The following is a 20443-nucleotide window of genomic DNA, read 5'->3' on the forward strand; positions in this document are numbered from 1 at the left end:
TGTGTAATTTCACTAAGTTGTATTGGGTGAAAATGCAAGCTTGTGTAAGGTAGTAACATGAACTGACCACATTAGGGAAATTAGCACAATGTAAAAAATATCATATGGCAAAATAATTCAACATGCCAATTTAAGATGATAGTGTGCACTGTGTTGCCCACTCACAAACTATTGCAACAATGACATGCATTTCTTAATGATTTAATTATTTAGAGAGAAAAAATGCTCCGTGCGCTCCCAAGATTAGAGCATTCATTGTGTCTGTGCAGCAACCTGAACATTTCAAGTCCCTACCTATAGCCCACCCATGTTAGTGGTCATCTTGCAGTCAAGCGATGCTGTTTTACCTGTTTACTGTGCTGTTAGTGTTCTTAAGTTATATCTTTTTCAGTTTTCTTTGACTGACATGTGAACAGAGTACATTTTCTCAGTTAGTGGATTATTCCCAGTTACAGTGCATTCAGAAAGTATTCATACCCCTTGACTTATTCCACAATAAATTAGCAAACATTTCTAAAAACATGTTTTCACTTTGTCATTATTGGGTATTGGTGTGTAGATGGGTGAGAGAAATCTTTTTAATCCATTTTGAATTCAGGCTGTAACAAAACTAAATGTGGAATAAGTCGAGGGTTATGAATACTTTCTGAAGGCACTGTAACTGGGAATAATCCACTAACTGAGAAAATGTACTCTGTTCACATTCCCAACTGATTTTACACTACATTGTGTCCAACAGCCTGCAGCATTCGATGATATAAAGCCCAAATCACCTACCATTAAAGAGGAGAGGCGGGAAGAAGCCTGGGAGAATCATGACCAACAAGAGAGACAGAGCACCGGTAAGTAAATGGGAGACCAACTAAATCAAGTCTTTTCCTTATGCCTTTTGGGAAAAAGTGTCGTATTACGCACATCTCATTACACTCAGGTTCTGGGCTGTACCATTTTGCCTTTTTTCCATGAATATAACAAGCTTTTATATATGTAAAAAAAAAAATGCTGTCATGTAAAATTATTGTAATAATGTTAGACTGCGTACTGCATACAATGCTTACATTTGATTTAATTATAAATGCTTCAGATTTCATGCCAATATTTTGGCTTTCATATAGACTAGATTTACAGTGCATTCGGAAAGTTTTTTTTCCCCTTATCAATCTACACACTACCACATAATGACAAAGCAAAAACATGTTTTTATAAATTTTAGCAAGTGTATTAAAAATAAAAAACGGAAATATCACATTTACATAAGTATTCAGACTAGAGGTCCACCGATTAATCGGAATGACCGATTTAATTAGGGCCAATTTCAAGTTTTCATAACAATCAGTAATTGGCATTTTTGGACACCGATCATGGCCGATTACATTGCACTCCACGAGGAGACTGCGTGGCAGGCTGACTACCTGTTATGCGAGTGCAGCAAGGAGCCAAGGTAAGGTGCTAGCTAGCATTAAACATATCTTATAAAAAAACAATCAATCTTAACATAATCACTAGTTAACTACACATGGTTGATGGTATTACTAGTTTATCTAGCTTGTCCCGCGTTGCATATAATCGATGCAGTGCCTGTTAATTTATCATTGAATCATAGCCTACTTCGAAACGGGTGATTTAACATGCGTATTTGTGAAAAAAGCACTGTCGTTGCACCAATGTGTACCTAACCATAAACATCAATGCCTTTCTTAAAATCAATACACAAGTATATATTTTTAAACCTGCATATTTAGTTAACATTGCCTGCTAACATGATTTCTTTTAACTAGGGAAATTGTGTCACTTCTCTTGCGTTCTGTGCAACAGAGTCGGGGTATATACAGCAGTTTGGGCCGCCTGGCTCGTTGCGAACTGTGTGAAGACTATTTCTTCCTAACAAAGACAGCCAACTTCTCCAAACGGGGGATGATTTAACAAAAGTGCATTTGCTCAAAAAGCACAATCGTTGCACGAATGTACCTAACCATAAACATCAAGCCTTTCTTTAAATCAATACACAGAAGTATATATTTTTAACCCTGCATATTTAGTTAAAAGAAATCCAGGTTAGCAGGCAATATTAAACTAGGGAAATTGTGTCACTTCTCTTGCGTTCATTGCACGCAGAGTCGGGGTATATGCAACAGTTTGGGCCACCTGGCTCGTTGCGAACTAATTTGGCAGAATTTTACGTAATTATTATGTAACATTGAAGGTTGTGCAATGTAACAGGAATATTTCGACTTATGGATGGCACCCGTTAGATAAAATACGGAACGGTTCCATATTTCACTGAAAGAATAAACGTTTTGTTTTCGAAATTATAGTTTCTGGATTTGACCATATTAATGACCTAAGGCTCGTATTTCTGTGTGTTATTATGTTAGAATTAAGTCTATGATTTGATAGAGCAGTCTGACTGAGCGGTGGTAGGCAGCAGCACGCTCGTAAGCATTCATTCAAACAGCACTTTCGTGCGTTTGCCAGCAGCTCTTCGCTGTGCTTCAATCATTAAGCTGTTTATGACTTCAAGCCTATCAACTCCCAAGATTAGGCTGGTGCTACCAATGTGAAATTGCTAGCTAGTTAGCGGGGTGCGCGCTAATAGTGTTTCGGTGACGTCACTTGCTCTGAGACCTTGAAGTAGTTGTTCCTCTTGCTCTGCAAGGGCCGCGGCTTTTGTGGAGCGATGGGTAACGATGCTTCGAGGGTGGCTGTTGTCGATGTGTTCCTGGTTCGAGCCCAGTTAGGTGCGAGGAGAGGGACGGAAGCTATACTGTTACACTGGCAATACTAAAGTGCCTATAAGAACATCCAATAGTCAAAGGTATATGAAATACAAATGGTATAGAGAGAAATAGTCATATAATTCCTATAATAACTACAACATATAACTTCTTACCTGGGAACATGGAAGACTCATGTTAAAAGGAACCACCAGCTTTTATATGTTCTCATGTTCTGAGCAAGGAACTTAACCTCTCTAGGGTAGGGGGCAGTATTTTCACATCCGGATAAAAAACTTACCCGATTTAATCTGGTTATTACTACTGCCCAGAAACTAGAATATGCATATAATTGTTTGATTTGGTTAGAAAACACCCTAAAGTTTCTAAAACTGTTTAAATGGAGTCTGTGAGTATAACAACTCATATGGCAGGCCAAAACCTGAGAAGATTCTGTACAGGAAGTGCCCTCTCTGACCATTTCTTGGCCTTCTACACTCTCTTTATCGAAAACAGAGGATCTCTGCTGTAACGTCACACTTTCTAAGGCTCCCATAGGCTCTCAGAAGGCGCCAGAATGTTGAATGATGACTTTGCAGCCCCTGGCTGAAAAACAGTAGCGCATTTGGATAGTGGTCGATCTGAGAACAATGAGACGGCCGTGCGCATGCACGTGAAGAGGCCATTTTACATTTTCAGTCTTTGAACGAAAAAGACATCTCCCGATCGGAATATTATCGCTATTTTACGAGAAAAATCGCATAAAAATGGATTTTAAACAGCGTTTGACATGCTTCGAAGTACAGTAATGGAATATTTTGAATTTTTTTGTCATGATTACTATGGATTATTTTGAACCAAAACAACATTTGTGGATGAAGTAGAAGTCCTGGGAGTGCATTCTGACGAAAAACAGCACAGGTAATCCAATTTTTCTTATAGTAATTCTGAGTTTAGTGAACGCCAAACTTGGTGGGTGTCAAATTAGCTAGCCCGTGATGGCGAGCTATCTACTCAGAATATTGCAAAATGTGCTTTTGCCGAAAAGCTATTTTAAAATCTGACACCGCGATTGCATAAAGGAGTGCTGTATCTATAATTCTTAAAATAATTGTTATGTTTTTTGTGAACGTTTATCGTGAGTAATTTAGTAAATTCAACGGAAGTTTTCGGTATGTTTGCTAGTTCTGAACGTCACATGCTAATGTAAAAAGCTGGTTTTTGATATAAATATGAACTTGATTGAACAAAACATGCATGTATTGTATAACATAATGTCCTAGGAGTGTCATCTGATGAAGATCATCAAAGGTTAGTGCTGCATTTAGCTGTGGTTTTGGTTTTTGTGACATTATATGCTAGCTTGAAAAATGGGTGTGTGACTATTTCTGGCTGGGTACTCTGCTGACATAATCTAATGTTTTGCTTTCGTTGTAAAGCCTTTTTGAAATCGGACAATGTGGTTAGATTAACAAGAGTCTTGTCTTTAAAATGGTGTAAAATAGTCATATGTTTGAGAAATTGAAGTAATAGCATTTCTAAGGTATTTGAATATCGTGCCACTCGATTCCACTGGCTGTTGACTAGGTGGGACGATTTCGTCCCACACCCTAGAGAGTTTAAACGGTAGCTTTTTTACAATACACATTACACTTTTACTTCAACGCTTTGTTTTTGCATTATTTAAACCAATATTGAACATGTTTCATTATTTATTTGAGGCTAAATTGATTTTGTTGATGTATTATATTAAGTTAAAATAAAAGTGTTCATTCAGTATTGTAGTAATTGTCATTATAAAAAATAAAAAAATCGGCCGATTTAATCGTCATTGGGGTTTTGTGGTAATCCAATAATCGGGATCGGTTTCGGCGTTAAAATCATAATCGGTCGACCTCTAATTCAGACCCTTTACTCAGTACTTTGTTGAAGCACCTTTGGCAGCGATTACAGCCTTGAGTGTTCTTGAGTATGACGTTTGGGGAGTTTCTCCGATGCTTCTCTTCAGATCCTCTCAAGCTCTTTCAGGTTGGATGGGGAGCATTGCTGGCACAGCTATTTTCCGGTCTCTCCAGATATGTTAGATCGGCATCAAGTCCGGGCTCTGGCTGGGCCACTCAAGTACAATCAGAGACTTGTCTCGAAACCACTCCTATGTTGTCTTGGCTGTGTGCTTAGGGTCGTTGTCCTGTTGGAAGGTGAACCTTCGCCCCAGTCTGAGATCCTGAGCGCTCTGTACTTTGTTCCGTTCATCTTTCCCTCGATCCTGACTAGTCTTTCGGTCCCTGCCTCCAAAAAACATCCCCACAGCATAATGATGCCACCACCATGCTTCTGCGTAGGGATGGTGCCAGGTTTCCTCCAGATGTGACGCTTGGCATTCAGGCCAAAGAGTTCAGTCTTGGTTTAATCAGACCAGAGAATCTTGTTTCCTTTAGGTGCCTTTTGGCGGCCAGCTCTAAGAGGAGTCTTGGTGGTTCCAAACTTCTCCCCTTGAAGAATGGAGGCCATTCTTAGGAACCCTCAATGCTGCAGACATTTTTTGGTACCCTTTCCCAGATCTGTGTCTCGACACAATCCTGTCTTGGTGCTCTACAGACAACCCTTTCCCATATTTGTGTCTCGACACAATCCTGTCTAGGAGCTCTATAGACAATTCCTTCGACCTCATGGCTTGGTTTTTGCTTTGACATGCACTGTCAACTGTGGGACCTTATATAGACAGGTGTGTGCCTTTCCAAATCATGTCCAATCAATTGAATTTACCACAGGTCGACTCCAATCAAGTTGTAGAAACATCTCAAGAATGGTCAATGGCGACAGAATGTACCTGAGCTCAATTTCGAGTCTCAGAGCAAAGGGTCTGAATACCTATGTAAATAATCTACAGTTGAAGTCGGAAGTTTACATACACCTTAGCCAAATACATTTAAACTCAGTTTTTCACAATTCCTGACCTTTAATCAGAGTAAAAATTCCCTTTCTTGGGTCAGTTAGGATCACAACTTTATTTTAAGAATGTGAAATGTCAGAATGATAGTAGAGTGATTTATTTCAGCTTTTATTTCTTTCATCACATTCCCAGTGGGTCAGAAGTTTACATACACTCAATTAGTATTTGGTAGCATTGCCTTTAAACGGTTTAACTTGGGTCAAACGTTTCGGGTTGCCTTCCACAAGCTTCCCATAATAAGTTGGGTGAATTTTGGCCCATTCCTCCTGACAGAGCTGGTGTAACTGAGTCAGGTTTGTATGCCTCCTTGCTCGCACACGCTTTTTCAGTTCTGCCCACAAATTGTCTATAGGATTGAGGTCAGAGCTTTGTGATGGTCCCTCCAATACCTTGACTTTGTTGTCCTTAAGCCATTTTTCCACAACTTTTGAAGTTTGCTTGGCCACATTGTCCATTTGGAAGAACCATTTGCGACCAAGCTTTAACTTCCTGACTGATGTCTTGAGATGTTGCTTCAATATATCCACATAATTTTCCTTCCTCATGGTGCCATCTATTTTGTGAAGTGCACCAGACCCTCCTGCAGCAAAGCACCCCCACAACATGATGCTGCCACTCCGTGCTTCACAGTTGGGATGGTGTTCTTCGGCTTCAGGGCTCTACAGTGCGAGTATTTCACTCGCATTTCCCCCTAAAAAATAGATATGTGCGAACCGGAAAAAATATTTACGAGCACTGTGTGCGGTTTAAAGATTACCTACCGTAATCTATTTTTCCCCCGCTGCTAATTGTTTAAAAACTACAAGTCCCACATTCCACAAGCGGCATGCGCCAACCACAGTAGCTTTCTGTGATGACGCAGTCCAGTCAGAGAGAGAAAGGTAAACACTGGAAAATAGTATCGGTATAGGCTATAAGTTAACGTGCAGACATCGCTAAAAATGAAGCCCATTCAATTTTATTTTAAGCAACAAGGAGAAAGAGGAATCCAGCGAGGGGCATTCGCAAGTTTCAACTAATGAAGCCTCTTCACAAGGTTTACCTGAGGCGGCTAATGTTGACATGGCAGCTAACGTTAGGGATGCTGAGAATGCCACCAAGGCCACATTTTGTGCTGTTTGCCCAGAGGAGGATGGAGGGTCAATGATGACGAAGTGCATCTCCTTCGGGGCAGATGGTGTCTCCGTGAACATGGTCCACTGTGGGGGAGTGATTGCCCACCTGCAGAGAGAGGCGTGGGGGCATATAATCCTAATCCACTGTATGTCACATAGATTTGTAACTAATATCTAATAATCTCTGATTTAGTTTTATCTGCTGGCAGAGAATGTTAAACAATACTGTGTGTGTGTCTGTGTGCGTGCGCTAAGTGCTGGAATGGTAAATACCACAGAATTATTGTTTTCTGTTGGCACAAGAGACGGGGGGAAGGAGACGGTGAATTGTTTGGATGATTCTGTTCTGACTTTTACAGACTACAGCTGGCAATACTGACCATTCAGAAGAAAGCCAAAGCTGTCTGTCGTGTACGATCTTCTGAATCTGATATAGAAGACGTATCACTTCAGCGGAAAATGCAAACGAGAGTTCTATGTTCTCGGGCAAGAGCTCGGTGTGGATATTTGCACACTGTCTAGCGTCAAGGGAACTTGCTGGATCCCCCATGTCCACAGAGCCCTCAAAATGTTCCTACGGCATGGACAAGACAAGGACTTTGCCACTGACGAAGACCAGTGCACCGTTGTTCTGCAGCACATGGAGCACCTGGCCGTAGCATCAACAACAGCGGAAGTTCAAGGGCGGGCAAAGAAGGTCAGTTATACACAGGAAATATAGTACCACACTAGTTGTAAAAAATTGTTTCAAGACTCAAATGAACTTTCAGAATCAAGTAAATGAGAGGTGACAGTTTATTTACTCACAGCTAAAGCGGGAAATGGAGGATGCACTCTTTTGTGTATTCTGCCATTTTCTTTCAGACATGTTTGAGGAGCTATCCTCATTTAGCCTCACCCTGCAAAGGAATGACCTGATCCTCCCCCAAGACACATCAGAGTTGAGGAAGACAATGACCAGACTGGAAGCACTAAAGCTTAGGGCAAAGGCAGGAGGCATGCTGGAGAAGATCCAGACCATGCTTGCTCAGCAGCAGGGTGATGAGAGGAGATTCCAGGTGTGTTAGGATGAGAGCTTGCTAGGATGTAAGAGAAATCGATGATTAAGACTGATTCTCACACTGAGAATCTATGTATTCGTTGCCCAATAGAACAATTTGAGGATAAGGAGGGAAATGCAGTGGAGAAGTCTTTACATTTTTTTTATGGGAGACAGACAAATGGCCAGACATTTCATTGTGTGTTGGTGTGTGTGTTATTTCTGTTAAAGGCAATAACACTGAAGGGGAATCTGAAAGGCTTCACGAACCTCACCAATCCCCAGCTGAAGCAGCACATGGAGGTGGCCGTCAACATCGGCGTGGATGATCTCAAAGCCAGGTTTGGTGGTTTGCTGGAGGATGAGGGTGTCCAGACCCCAGTGGAGTCTTTCAGACTGCTAAACCCTGACACATGGCCAGAAGACCAGGCCAGCCTCCTCACCTTTGGCGATGATGGTGTGGCATACCTGATGAGGCATTTCAAGGAGCCTCTAGAGAGGTAAGAATTTATTTGACACTGCATTGCCATATGTGACAATGTTATGTTTGCATATTTGCAAACTCACTTGCTCTGTTCAGTCCTGCAGATCGGGGTGCAACATGGCTGCAATCCAGAATGAGTGGCAGGGGCTGAAAATCCTGGTCAGCCACAATTTCAAGGACAAGTCCTACAGTGGCCTGTGGGAGACCATGTTGACAATGGACCCCTACAGGCACTAACTATTACAAGGTAGAGTAACAGTCCTGAGTGGTTATGTATGGTATCCTATGGTTGGTTTTGATAAGTTAATGGTAAGAGTTTAAATGAAATTGAAAGATATAATTTTTCCCTAGAACATACTGGAGTTGGTGCAGCTTATGCTGGTGCTGCCCATTTCAGCTGCCCAGTGTGAGCGAGGCTTCTCTGCGCAGAACCGGATTAAGAATTCGACAAGAAGCTGCCTTGGGGTCTCCACCACCGAAGACCTGATGAGGATCAGCCTGGAGGGGTCTTCTGTCAAGGAGTTCGATCCCACTCCTACCGTGGACCGCTGGCTGACCTCTAAGCGTGCCAGACAGCCAACATACAAAAGCAGCTGGACAACTGATATCCTTTGCGTCAAGTAGGCATGGGTCAATGTGTGATTTTGGTGGTATGTGCTGTTCCACAGATGTGTGTCCCTTAGTACACGTTCACACACACACAGTATAAATATGTATGTAATAAATAGTTTGTTAATAAAACTCTGTGTTGCATTTTTCACTGTGCTCCTAAATTTCTTTGTGTGCTCCTACATTTTCTTTCATTTTGGAGCGCATGTACTCCTTGGGAAAAAAGTTAGCGTAGAGCCCTGGGCTTGCAAGCCTCCCCCTTTTTACTCCAAACATAACAAGGGTCATTATGGCCAAACAGTTTATTTTGGTTTTGTCAGACCAGAGGACATTTCTCCAGTTGCAAACCGTAGTCTGACTTTTTTATGGCGGTTTTGGAGCAGAGGCTTCTTCCTTGCTGAGCGGCCTTTCAGGTTATGTCAATATAGGACTCGTTTTACTGTGGATATAGATACTTTTCTATCTGTTTCCTCCAGCATCTTCACAAGGTCCTTTGCTGTTGTTCTGGGATTGATTTGCACTTTTCGCACCAAAGTACGTTCATCTCTAGGAGACAACGCATCTCCTTCCTGAGCAGTATGAAGGCTGCGTGGTCCCATGGTGTTTTACTTGCAAACTATTGTTCGTACAGATGAACAGATTTTGGCTGATTTCTTTTGATTTTCCCGTGATGTCAAGTAAAGAGGCACTGAGTTTGAAGGTAGGCCTTGAAATACATCCACAGGTACACCTCAATTGACTCAAATGATGTCAATTAGCTTATCAGAAGCTTCTAAAGCCATGAAATCATTTTCTGGAATTTTCCAAGCTGTTTAAAGGCACAGTCAATTTAGGGTATGTAAACTACTGACCCACTGGAATTGTGAATTATCAGTGAAGTAATCTGTCTGAACAATTGTTGGAAAAATGACTTGTGTCATGCACAAAGTAGATGTCCTAACCGACTTGCCAAAACTATAGTTTGTTAACAAGAAATCGTTGAAGTGGTTGAAAAACGAGTTTTAATGACTAAGTTTATGTAGACTTCAACTGTATTTCTGTTAGAAATTTTCACTATTTTATATTTAAAAAAAAATATATAATAATAATTGTTTTTGCTTTGTCGTTGTGGGTTATTTGGTGTAGACTGATGAGGAAAACATTTATTTAATAAATGTTAGAATAAGGCTGTAACAAAATGTGGAAAAAGTTAAGGGGTCTGAATACTTTCTGAATGCACTGTATAGCAATACATTTATCTGAAATTGCTCATACCCTAAGACTGATTTGTGATATTTGATGATTACTTTCATGATGATCATCCATTTTATATTCACACACTTATTTATTTTGCAGAAGCTTTAAATCATGTTGATGGAGGAGAAATGCATTCCAGCATCGACGCAGAGGCTGCTCAACCAATCAGTAAACAGGAGAACACCAGCTCTTGTATGTGGGTGAGTGGTGAAACCGACAACTGCAGCCTCTTGCCAGAATCAATTAAAAACCTGAGTGTGAACAAAATATCTCAAAACCCACGATTGGGAAATGGTGATGGAATACCTGATCATGTTGGCTTTGATTGTATGCTGTTTGACCTCCCCAGACAACTTGGGACCTTTAGCACACAGGGTCATGGGACTGATCTTCCTGACTGCTCTTACTCTCGTGTGGATGTCGAACCTATTCACTCTGATTCAGACAATGGTCTTCCCTATGTGATGAACAAGCTGAGTTGCCCCATAACTGAGCACAAACCACCTGTAGGTTACAGAGACAATAGACAGATGGCATCATTGCCCTCAGATGAGCCTCACATGACTGTACGAAAAGACATGGATACTGGATCCAATGCTTTGTTGATGAAGGATGGTTTGGTCACCCGTGACCGTCATAATAACGGCGCTGCAAGTTACACCACTGACTGCACAGCAGGTAAGCTGTTAATTTGTAGTTTCTGTGGTAAGACTTTGGCTTGTCTGCAGACCCTCAAGACACACCTGAGGGTTCACACCGGGGAGAAGCCGTTCAGCTGCATGAAGTGCGGGAAGTGCTTCTCCGATTCCAGCAACTTCAAGCGACACCAGAGCGTTCACACGGGGGAGAGACGCTACGGCTGCAGCCACTGCGGCAAACGATTTGCCCAGTCAGGCTCACTCAAAGACCACCTGAAGGTACACACAGGATGCAAGCAGTTCAGATGCCCACAGTGTGGAAAGACTTTCATATCGGCCAATCACCTCAAGAGACACGTTATTGTCCACAATGGAGAAAGACTTTTACCAACAACTTTTCAATGAATGAAAGCATGGCAAAACATGCTTCAACCCAGCTTGAACAAAAAAGGAATCCGGTGCTCGACTGAGGGACTAGATAATCCAAAAAGTATTCCATACACTTTTTAATTAGTGTTTTTGTAACTACAGTACCAGTCAAAATTTTGGACACCTATTTTCTACATTATTATTCTATAAGTGTAGACATCAAAACTGACATAACATATGGAATCATGTAGTAACCAAAAATGTTTTAAACAAATCAAAATGTACTTGAGATTGTTCAAAGTAGCCACCCTTTGCCTTGATGACAGCTTTGCACACTCTTGGGATTCTCTCAACCAGCTTCAACTGGAATGCTTTTCCAACAGTCTTGAAGGAGTTCACACATATGCTGAGCACTTGTTAGTTGCTTTTGCTTCACTCTGCGGTCCAACTCATCCCAAACCATCTCAATTGGTTTGAGGTCGGTTGATTGTGGAGGCCAGGTCATCTGATGCAGCACACCATCACTCTCCTTCTTGGTCAAATAGCCCTTACTCAGCCTGGACGTGTGTTGGGTCATTGTCCTGTTGAAAAACAAACGATAATCCCACTAAGTGCAAACCAGATGTGATGGCGTAACGCTTCAGAATGCTGTGGTAGCCATGCTGATTAAGTGTGCTTTGAATTCTAAATAAATCACTGACAGTGTCACCAGCAAAGCACCATCACACCTCCTCCATGCTTCACGGTGGGAATCACACATGCGGAGATTGTCTGTCCACCTACTCTGTGTCTCACAAAGACACGGCGGTTAGAACCAAAAATCTCAAAGGACAGATTTCCACCGGTCTAAACTCCATTGTTTGTGTTTCTTGGCCCAAGCAAGTCATTTCTTCTTGTTGGTTTCCTTTAGTAGTGGTTTCTTTGCAGCAGTTGGGTCTTCCTTTCCTATGGCGGTCCTCATGAGAGCCAGTTTCATCATAATGCTTGGTAGTTTTTGCGTCTGCACTTGAAGAAACTTTCAAAGTTCTTAATTTTACGGATTGACTGACCTTCATGTCATAAAGTAACGATGGACTGCCGTTTCTCTTTGCTTATTTGAGTTGTTCTTGCCATAATATGGACTTAGTCCTATTTGGTAAAAGACCATCTTCTGTATACCACCCCTACCTTGTCGCAACACAATTGTTTGGCTCAAACGCATTAAGAAGGAAAGAAATTCCACAAATTAACTTTTAAGAAGGCACACTTGTTAATTGAAATGCATTACAGGTGACTACCTCATGAAGCTGGTTGAGAGAATGCCAAGAGTGTGCAAATCTGTCAAGGCAAAGAGTGGCTACTTTGTAGAATCTCAAATTTAACATTCATTTAACACTTTTTTTGGTTACTACATGATTCAATATGTGTTATTTCATAGTTTTGATGTCTTCACTATTATTCTACAATTTTTAAAAAAATAAAGCAAAACCCTTGAATGAGTTGGTATCCAAACTTTTGACTGGTACTGTATATCATTGAAGTTGTTAGTCACTCATCCTCTGTACATGAAGTGCCTCAGTTTTAGAGGAAAAACCTCTAACGTTAGAGCTCTGAGTGTAAGTATTTCACTGTACACTGCTATAAAAAAAATGTATACATACACTACCGTTCAAAAGTTTGGGGTCACTTCCCCAAACTTCCCCACTTCCTTGTTTTTGAAAGAAAAGCAAACATTTTTTTGTCCATTTTAAAATAACTTCAAATTGATCAGAAATACAGTGTAGACATTGTTATTGTAGCTGGAAACGGCTGATTTTTTATGGAATATCTACAGAGGCCCATTTTCAGCAACCATCACTCCTGTGTTCCAATGGCACGTTGTGTTAACTAATCCAAGTTTATCATTTTAAATGGCTAATTGATCATTAGAAAACCATTTTGTAATTATTTTAGCACAGCTGAAAACTGTGGTGCTGATTAAAGAAGAAATAAAACTGTCCTTTAGACTGGCAGCTTCATTAAATAGTACCTGCAAAACGCCAGTCTCAATGTCAACAGTGAAGAGCCGACTCCGGGATGCTGGCCTTCTAGGCAGTGTTGCAAAGAAAAAGCCATATCTCAGACTGGCCAATAAAAAGAAAGATTAAGATGGGCAAAAGAACACACACTGGACAGAGGAATTCTGCCTAGAATGCCAGCATCCCGGAGTCGCCTCTTCACTGTTGACGTTGAGACTGGTGTTTTGCAGGTACTACATAATGAAGCTGCCAGTTGAGGACTTGTGAGGCGTCTGCTTCTCAAACTAGACACTAATGTACTTGTCCCTTGCTCAGTTGTGCACCGGGCCTCCCACTCCTCTTTCTATTCTGGTTAGAGCCAATTTGCGCTGTTCTGTGTAGGGAGTAGTACAGAGCATGTATGAGATCTTCAGTTTGTTGGCAATTTCTCGCATGGAATAGCCTTCATTTCTCAGAATAAGAATAGACTGACTTTCAGAAGAAAGTACTTTGTTTCTGGCAATTTTGAGCCTGTAATCAAACCCGCAAATGCTGATGCTCCAGGTACTCAACTAGTCTGAAGAAGACCAGTTTTATTGCTTCTTTAATCAACACAACAGTTTTCAGCTGTGCTAACATAATTGCAAAAGGGTTTTCTAATGATCAATTAGCCTTTTAAAATGATAAACTTGGATTAGCTAACACAATGTGCCATTGGAACACAGGAGTGATGGTTGCTGATAATGGGCCTCTGTACGCCATGTAGATATTCCATTACAAATCTGACATTTCCAGCTACAATAGTCATTTACAACATTAACAATGTTTACACTGTATTTCTGATCAATTTGATGTCATTTTAGTGGCCAAAAATTTGCCTTTCTTTGAAAAACAAGGACATTTATAAGTGACCCCAAACTTTTGAACTTTGTGTGTGTGTAAGTGGTTTTTGGATTTTGGATGTGTGGTTTTTGGATGTGTAAGTGGTGTTGTCAAAAAAATAAGTATTTCATGGTGGGAATTTTGCAAAAATACTGTGTTTGTTGTTGATTTGACAGTAATATGAGTGGTGTGTAGTCATGATTTAACAGGGTTCCTAAAGAGCCAGTCATGTTGAGTGAATGGATGATACACATGCTCACTGCTACATCAGTGATTCTCTACTCCTAGTACAGAAATACTGTTCAGTGGTTTGAAAACTGAATACAGATGACATGGGTCATTCATGTTGCTACAAATTTTTTATTTAAAAGAAGATATCTTTCATGGTCACATAGCTCACATTATAAATGACCGTCCATAGATCCTAAAAATGCACTGCAAATATTGAATCTTGACAAGGTCACATACTTGGACCACTATAAAAATCCATTACATTTCCTATTCAAAGGATGATATAGTTGTACAAGCCAATTTGGTTTAATTAACTATTTTCAAATCTGTTAGGAAATATTTAAGATTTTATTTGACAATGCTTGCGATATAGCTCATTAAATGTTAAAGAATATAAAAACATACAGTACAACAGACATTGATTATTTTCAATTACATTTATTTTTTATAACGCATTAAAATCAAACCCTAAGGAGTGAGTGCAAAAGACAAACATGCATACAACAAGCACTGTACCACACATTTTCCACCTTTAGAAACTGGTTGAGTGTTTTTAAAGCAATTTTAATATTATGATTGAAAAAAAGTTACATGTCAAACTGGTTTATGTAAAGGTACTGGAAGAGTGACCAAAAATTGTTTCATACACATAATAGGAAATTACTTAAGTCTCATGGTCTCGTAAAGTACATTCAGTATATGGGTCGTTCTACGAAAATGGTGGCTTTCCTGTCCCGGCCTTATTCACCAGGAAAAAGTTTCAGATAATGACACAAAAATGTTATGTTTTAATTGAGTGTTTTATTATTAATAAAATGTGTAAGACAGTTATATTGCAAACAATTGTTTTTATGTATTGTGGAGCATGATCAGTACAATGAAATTGGCTTGTCCCTCGGGTCAGGAGTCATGGTTTAGTGACATATTTTGAGTTAAAAAAATATATTTTCCTCCCTCTTTAAATGTCATAATACAAAGGAAAGTATTATAGTTATTTAGTGGACTACTTAAACTAAAATATCAAATAAATATTACAAATAATTTACCAGTAATAGCTGTCCCTCAATTTCATGTCACTGGTGTTAAAATGTATAAAAACTACCACTTTGAAAAAAATGCAACATCCTTGCCAAATTCTTCCTGGGTCAAAGATTCATTGGAGACGGGACTGTTTTGAGAAGCACATGGTGAGTGTGCACCCTCTTCATATGTTAACAATTTGATTAACTTGGTAATTTCATGCGAGGACTTAAGATGTGTCACTGGTGTTACACGGAACCCAAACCGGCTGCGTGCGTGCGCCGTCGTGCATCAATTTATTTTGTCCCCCCACACCAAACGCGATCACGACATGCAGGTTAAAATATATTTAAAAAAATAAATGAATTAAATTCATTTGGGGACAGGTCGAAAAGCATTAAACATGTATTGCAATTTAGCTAGCTAGCTTGCACTTGCTAGCTAATTTGTCCTATTTAGCTAGCTTGCTGTTGCTAGCTAGTTTGTCCTGGGAGATAAACATTGAGTTGTTATTTTACCTGAATAGCACAAGGTCCTCTACTCCGACAATTAATCCACACATAAAACGGTCAACCGAATTGTTTCTAGTCATCTCTCCTCCTTCCAGGCTTTTTCTTCTTCAATATGGTGATTGGCATCTAAACTTTCATAGTATTACCACGACGACCGACGGCACAGTTCGTCTTTCAATCACCCACGTGGGTATAACCAATGAGGAGATGGCACGTGGGTATCTGCTTCTATAAACCATTGAGGAGATGGGAGAGGCAGGACTTGCACCGCGATCTGCATCACAAATAGAACTGACTTCTATTTTAGCCCTTGGCAACACAGATGCTCGTGAGCAGTGAATAATATAGATCTCTAAATTTATTTTACAACGGTAGTCAGGGTATTATACAGTTTATAGTAAGGGGAAAGGAAATTGGATTAAAATTATTGATAAAATTGCATAAGTGATTTATTTACAATTTAATAATTGTGGTTTGAGTTACAGTGGCTGCTAAGTTAGATATGCCATCTTGTCTGCAGATTTGTCACTGGTGTTACTGTTCTTGCTGGTAACACCAGTGACATGACGATAACGCCAGTGACAATAACACCACAAACTTTTTTCTCAATGTAATGTTTTATAAAACCCTCAACAATCCATCTAGACTTCAGTGAGAACTTCACTTACAAGTATGCTTCTGAGATGCAGTCCGTTCACTTCAGGGGGTCACACAAGCAAGTGATGCTCCACACTGGTGTCCTCTATGTGACAGAGGAGCCCCCCCATCTCCTTCTGCACCATCTCACCAAGCAGAAGGCATGATCCAGCAGCCATATGGGCTCACCTGGACCCCATCCGTGATAATGATAATGACATGATAAAACACCAGTACCCTGCCGTGCAACATCTTAATTTCTTCAGTGATGGCCCTGCCACACAATAAGGGCAACTTTTACATGGTTTGCACAGAATCTTACAAGAAGGTCTTCCAGGGGACTACGTGAAACTTTTTTGATGCCAGTCACGGAAAAGGTACTCCGGATGGAGTGGGGGTGGGGGTGGGGGTTCATTAAAGAGGTCAGCTGACCTCTTGGTCCGCAACAGGTGAGACATAACGGATGCAATGTCTTTCTACCTGGAGTTGAGGGACTCTGGCAGTCAAATACAGTTGCATTATGTCAGCGAGGAAGAGGTGGAAACAAAGGCACAAAAGATGTCTGAGGTATCTCTGGTTACCTTAAAGGGTACCATGTGAATGCACCAGGTTGTAAGTATCACACCTGGCATCCTGAAATATAGAGACATAGGTTGTCTCTGCCAAGCAGCGGCAGGCGTGTGGGATTGCCCATGTTATGGACTCCAAGGAGTCACCCTCCCGACAATGTCTTAGTTCATGATACACTAATGGCCGTGATCTCTCACCTCCACATCAACCAGATGTCATTGACCTGGATACCTCAGCTCCATTTCGAACAGATGTCGAGTCTCACCACAGTGGACAGTGGCGTATCGTGAACTAAGACAAACAACCATACCCTGGCATTATACTGGAGGTTGAAGAACATAATGTCGAAGTAAAGTGCATGCACAGGAATGGTGTCAACAAGTTCTACTGGCCAAGCCCAAGAGATAATATCAACTGGTATGGGGATGACCAGATTGTCTGTTTGTTTGATGCCAGAGCCGCTGCAAGTGAACAAAAGATCAGTTCAAATTTGCCCCTTATCTGGAAGTCCTTGCAGGAGCACCTGACTGTGTGAAAGTGGCAGATGTGATCTAGCTACAGGTAAAGAAGCCGTTAGTAGCTAGAAAGCAATGGAGATTGGCTCAGAGATGATAAGAGATGGACGTAACACACTAACATGGCAAAGACAAACATATCTGAAGTAAAAGTGAAGAACAATACAGGAAAAATTCCATGAACATGTTTTACTGCATACACAATGTTCGTATCAGTGTGGTTAGTAAAACAGTTTATGTTTAATGTTCTAGTGGACATGTTTTATATGTTGTATGACAATGTTGTTATGAAAGACATTTTAGTCAATAGGCTTAATCTTTGAGCAATAACCCTCATTTTATTGTTCATATTAACCCATCTTATGAAATCTGAAATCGTTTGTAATTAAAAAATATTACTAATAAATGTATACAATTTGTTTGAAATAATTTTATGTTGTCATTGGTTTCACATTGTGCCACTGGTGTTACATTGCTTCACTGGTATTACTGTATGGCATATTGGTGTTCTGGCATCAGAGCTGCCCAATTTAATAGAATATGGTTTTGGTATCTGCCTAACTGTTGCTACATTCATTAGTACGGTAAAAAAAATGTATGAAATGTATGCATTCACTACTGTAAGTCGCTCTAAAATGTAAATGTAATTAGTTAACATTGTAAGGATATTATCATTGAATTTTGATGACTCAACCTCAATTATTTCTAATGTTACAAAAAAAACAATAGTATAAATGTAAATATGTCAGACAACTTTACACATGCATGTTTAAAGTAAATTATTACTAATCCAAACAATTTCTTAGTATTATCATTAACCTTTTCTGTCTTTGATTATATATGCAAATTAAGGACTGAAATTACATTCTAGGAAGCCTGAAATGTCATCTAAAATATAGGTAACACCAGTGACAAAAAGGCATCACAAGCATTTTTTTATGTAATATAGTAAAAATATAAAACTATGTTAAGCTGTCATTTGTTGTTTTATAATGTTAAGGGGCTAACTATTATCTCACTAAGTCTTGATTAAAAAAAGAAATAGAATTTGTAAAAGATGGCTGTTCAAAAAGCAACTAAACTAGCAATAAATGGTCTCTTCCGGTAACACTACCAATTTTTCATATTCATTAAGGCTCATTGATTGCGGATTTAACACATCTTATTTTATTCTGGTCAGAGAATTGTCTCAGATAAACATTCAGATTTGGCATTTGCCGTAAATAAATACAGCAAAACTTCTCAAATCACTTTCTTCTGGACAAACAGTACATATAAGGAGACAATCAAATACAACTTTTCTACAGCACCAATAATATCAATTTATATAAAATGACAGAGTTGAGTTGTACAGTATTTAACAACTAAAGCACAATTAACCTCCATTTTCTTTAGATTCTAAAATGCTTGGTGTAGTTTGAGGCCCAAACATGACACTAATATTTCAACTTTATAAAATAAGAACTTTATAAATCTATACAGTACATATTCTATTTATTCAGCTACCCGCGGTGCCTTGTTCCTTTTCTTAATGGAAAACACATTTTCCTTCTGGGTTGATAAACAACCATAAATATTCATAACCTTCAATGTCATTACATATTGTGCTATTTTTTTGGGTCAAATAGGAGGGGGTGATTCACGTTTTATTCTTTTCCTCTGTTATTTTGAGTATAATCTCAATTCACATATTGCATCATTTCTATCCACTTAAGTGTTTATCCACAAGAGACAGCTAATAGTTATGAAAATGTGTGCATTCGGAAAGTATTCAGACCGCTTTCATTTCTCCACATTTTGTTACGTTCCAACCTTATTCAAAAATAGATTAAATCAATACATATCCTCATCAAGCTATATACAATACCCCATAATGACAAAGCGAAAAACAGATTTTTAGAAATTTTTGCAAATCTATTATAAATAAAGATACCTTATTTATTGTAAATAGCCCACCCAACTATCTCATCCCCATGTTATTTATTTTTTGCTCCTTTGCACCCCAGTATCTCTACTTGCACATTCATCTTCTGCACATCTATCACTCCAGTGTTTAGTTGTTAAATTGTAATTATTTCGCCACTATGGCCTATTTATTGCCTTACCGCCTTAATCTTACTACATTTGCACACACTGTATATAGACTTTTCTATTGTTTTATTGACTGTAAGAGAGAATAAAGTAGACGGCATCGGTCAAAATCGTGATTTATGACCCTATGTCCGGATGACGCGTACATGCCCAAATAAGGGCATCCGGTCAGGCCATCCTGGCGGGAAGGTGTCACATGGTTAGGGTCATATAGTTGCATCCTGTTCTGTCACGTGTTAGAGTGTGTGCTATTTTATATCTATATTGCATCTCTTTGAAGTTGTCATGATGATTGATGTGTAGGGACCTCGTTGAGCTGGGGGGGGTTGTGTTTGAACATTTCAAAGAGGATGGCCACACGCCCCCCCTATTTTATTGCTCTTAGGGTTGTTGTCTATGAATTAGGAATGTCCGGGGGGCTATGTGTTGGAGGCAGACGTCTTATAAATACGCCCCAGACACACATGCGGCCCCAGAACACTAAACAAGATTTTTTAAATAAACATGGATTTTGGTAAAGCAGTGATGACCGTAACAACGGAAGCAGGACCGCGGTTAACTTCTTGGGGCTATGTGGGACGTTAGCGTGCCACCCGTGGCGCACCCTATCAACAGCAGGTGCATTTCAAGAGCGGCAAATTTGAAACCAAATAAATGTCAAAATTCAAATTTCTCAAACATACAACTAACTTACAGCCTTTGAAAGATAAACATCTCCTTAATCTAACCACGTTGTCCGATTTCAAAAAGGTTTTACGGGGAAAGCATAAAGTTAGGTTATGTTAGGAGAGTACATTGACAATAGCTGTGTGTATTGTATTGTCGATTCAAAGACAGGCGTCACCAAAACCAT

At 39.8% G+C, this 20443-nt stretch overlaps 1 protein-coding gene across 13 annotated transcripts in view; it reads left to right on the forward strand.

Annotated features, from left to right (window-relative positions):
* The window catches only part of LOC115199701 (zinc finger protein 90 homolog), a 40436-nt gene that overhangs the window by 6095 nt on the left and 13898 nt on the right, over positions 1-20443 (forward strand). For 4 of the 13 annotated variants that reach the window (XM_029762023.1, XM_029762025.1, XM_029762026.1 and 1 more), the window contains exons 3-4: positions 740-842; positions 10250-10350. In XM_029762023.1, coding sequence (XP_029617883.1) covers positions 740-842; positions 10250-10350 — 204 coding nt within the window. Of the gene's footprint in view, positions 1-739; positions 843-6280; positions 7480-7609; positions 7945-8052; positions 8322-8401; positions 8553-8656; positions 9066-10249; positions 11239-20443 lie in introns of those variants that run through there. The other 9 variants (XM_029762019.1, XM_029762020.1, XM_029762021.1 and 6 more) reach the window with 8 other exon arrangements.

This window comes from Salmo trutta, chromosome 9 (genome assembly GCF_901001165.1).
Source record: "Salmo trutta chromosome 9, fSalTru1.1, whole genome shotgun sequence".
NCBI lineage: Eukaryota > Metazoa > Chordata > Actinopteri > Salmoniformes > Salmonidae > Salmo > Salmo trutta.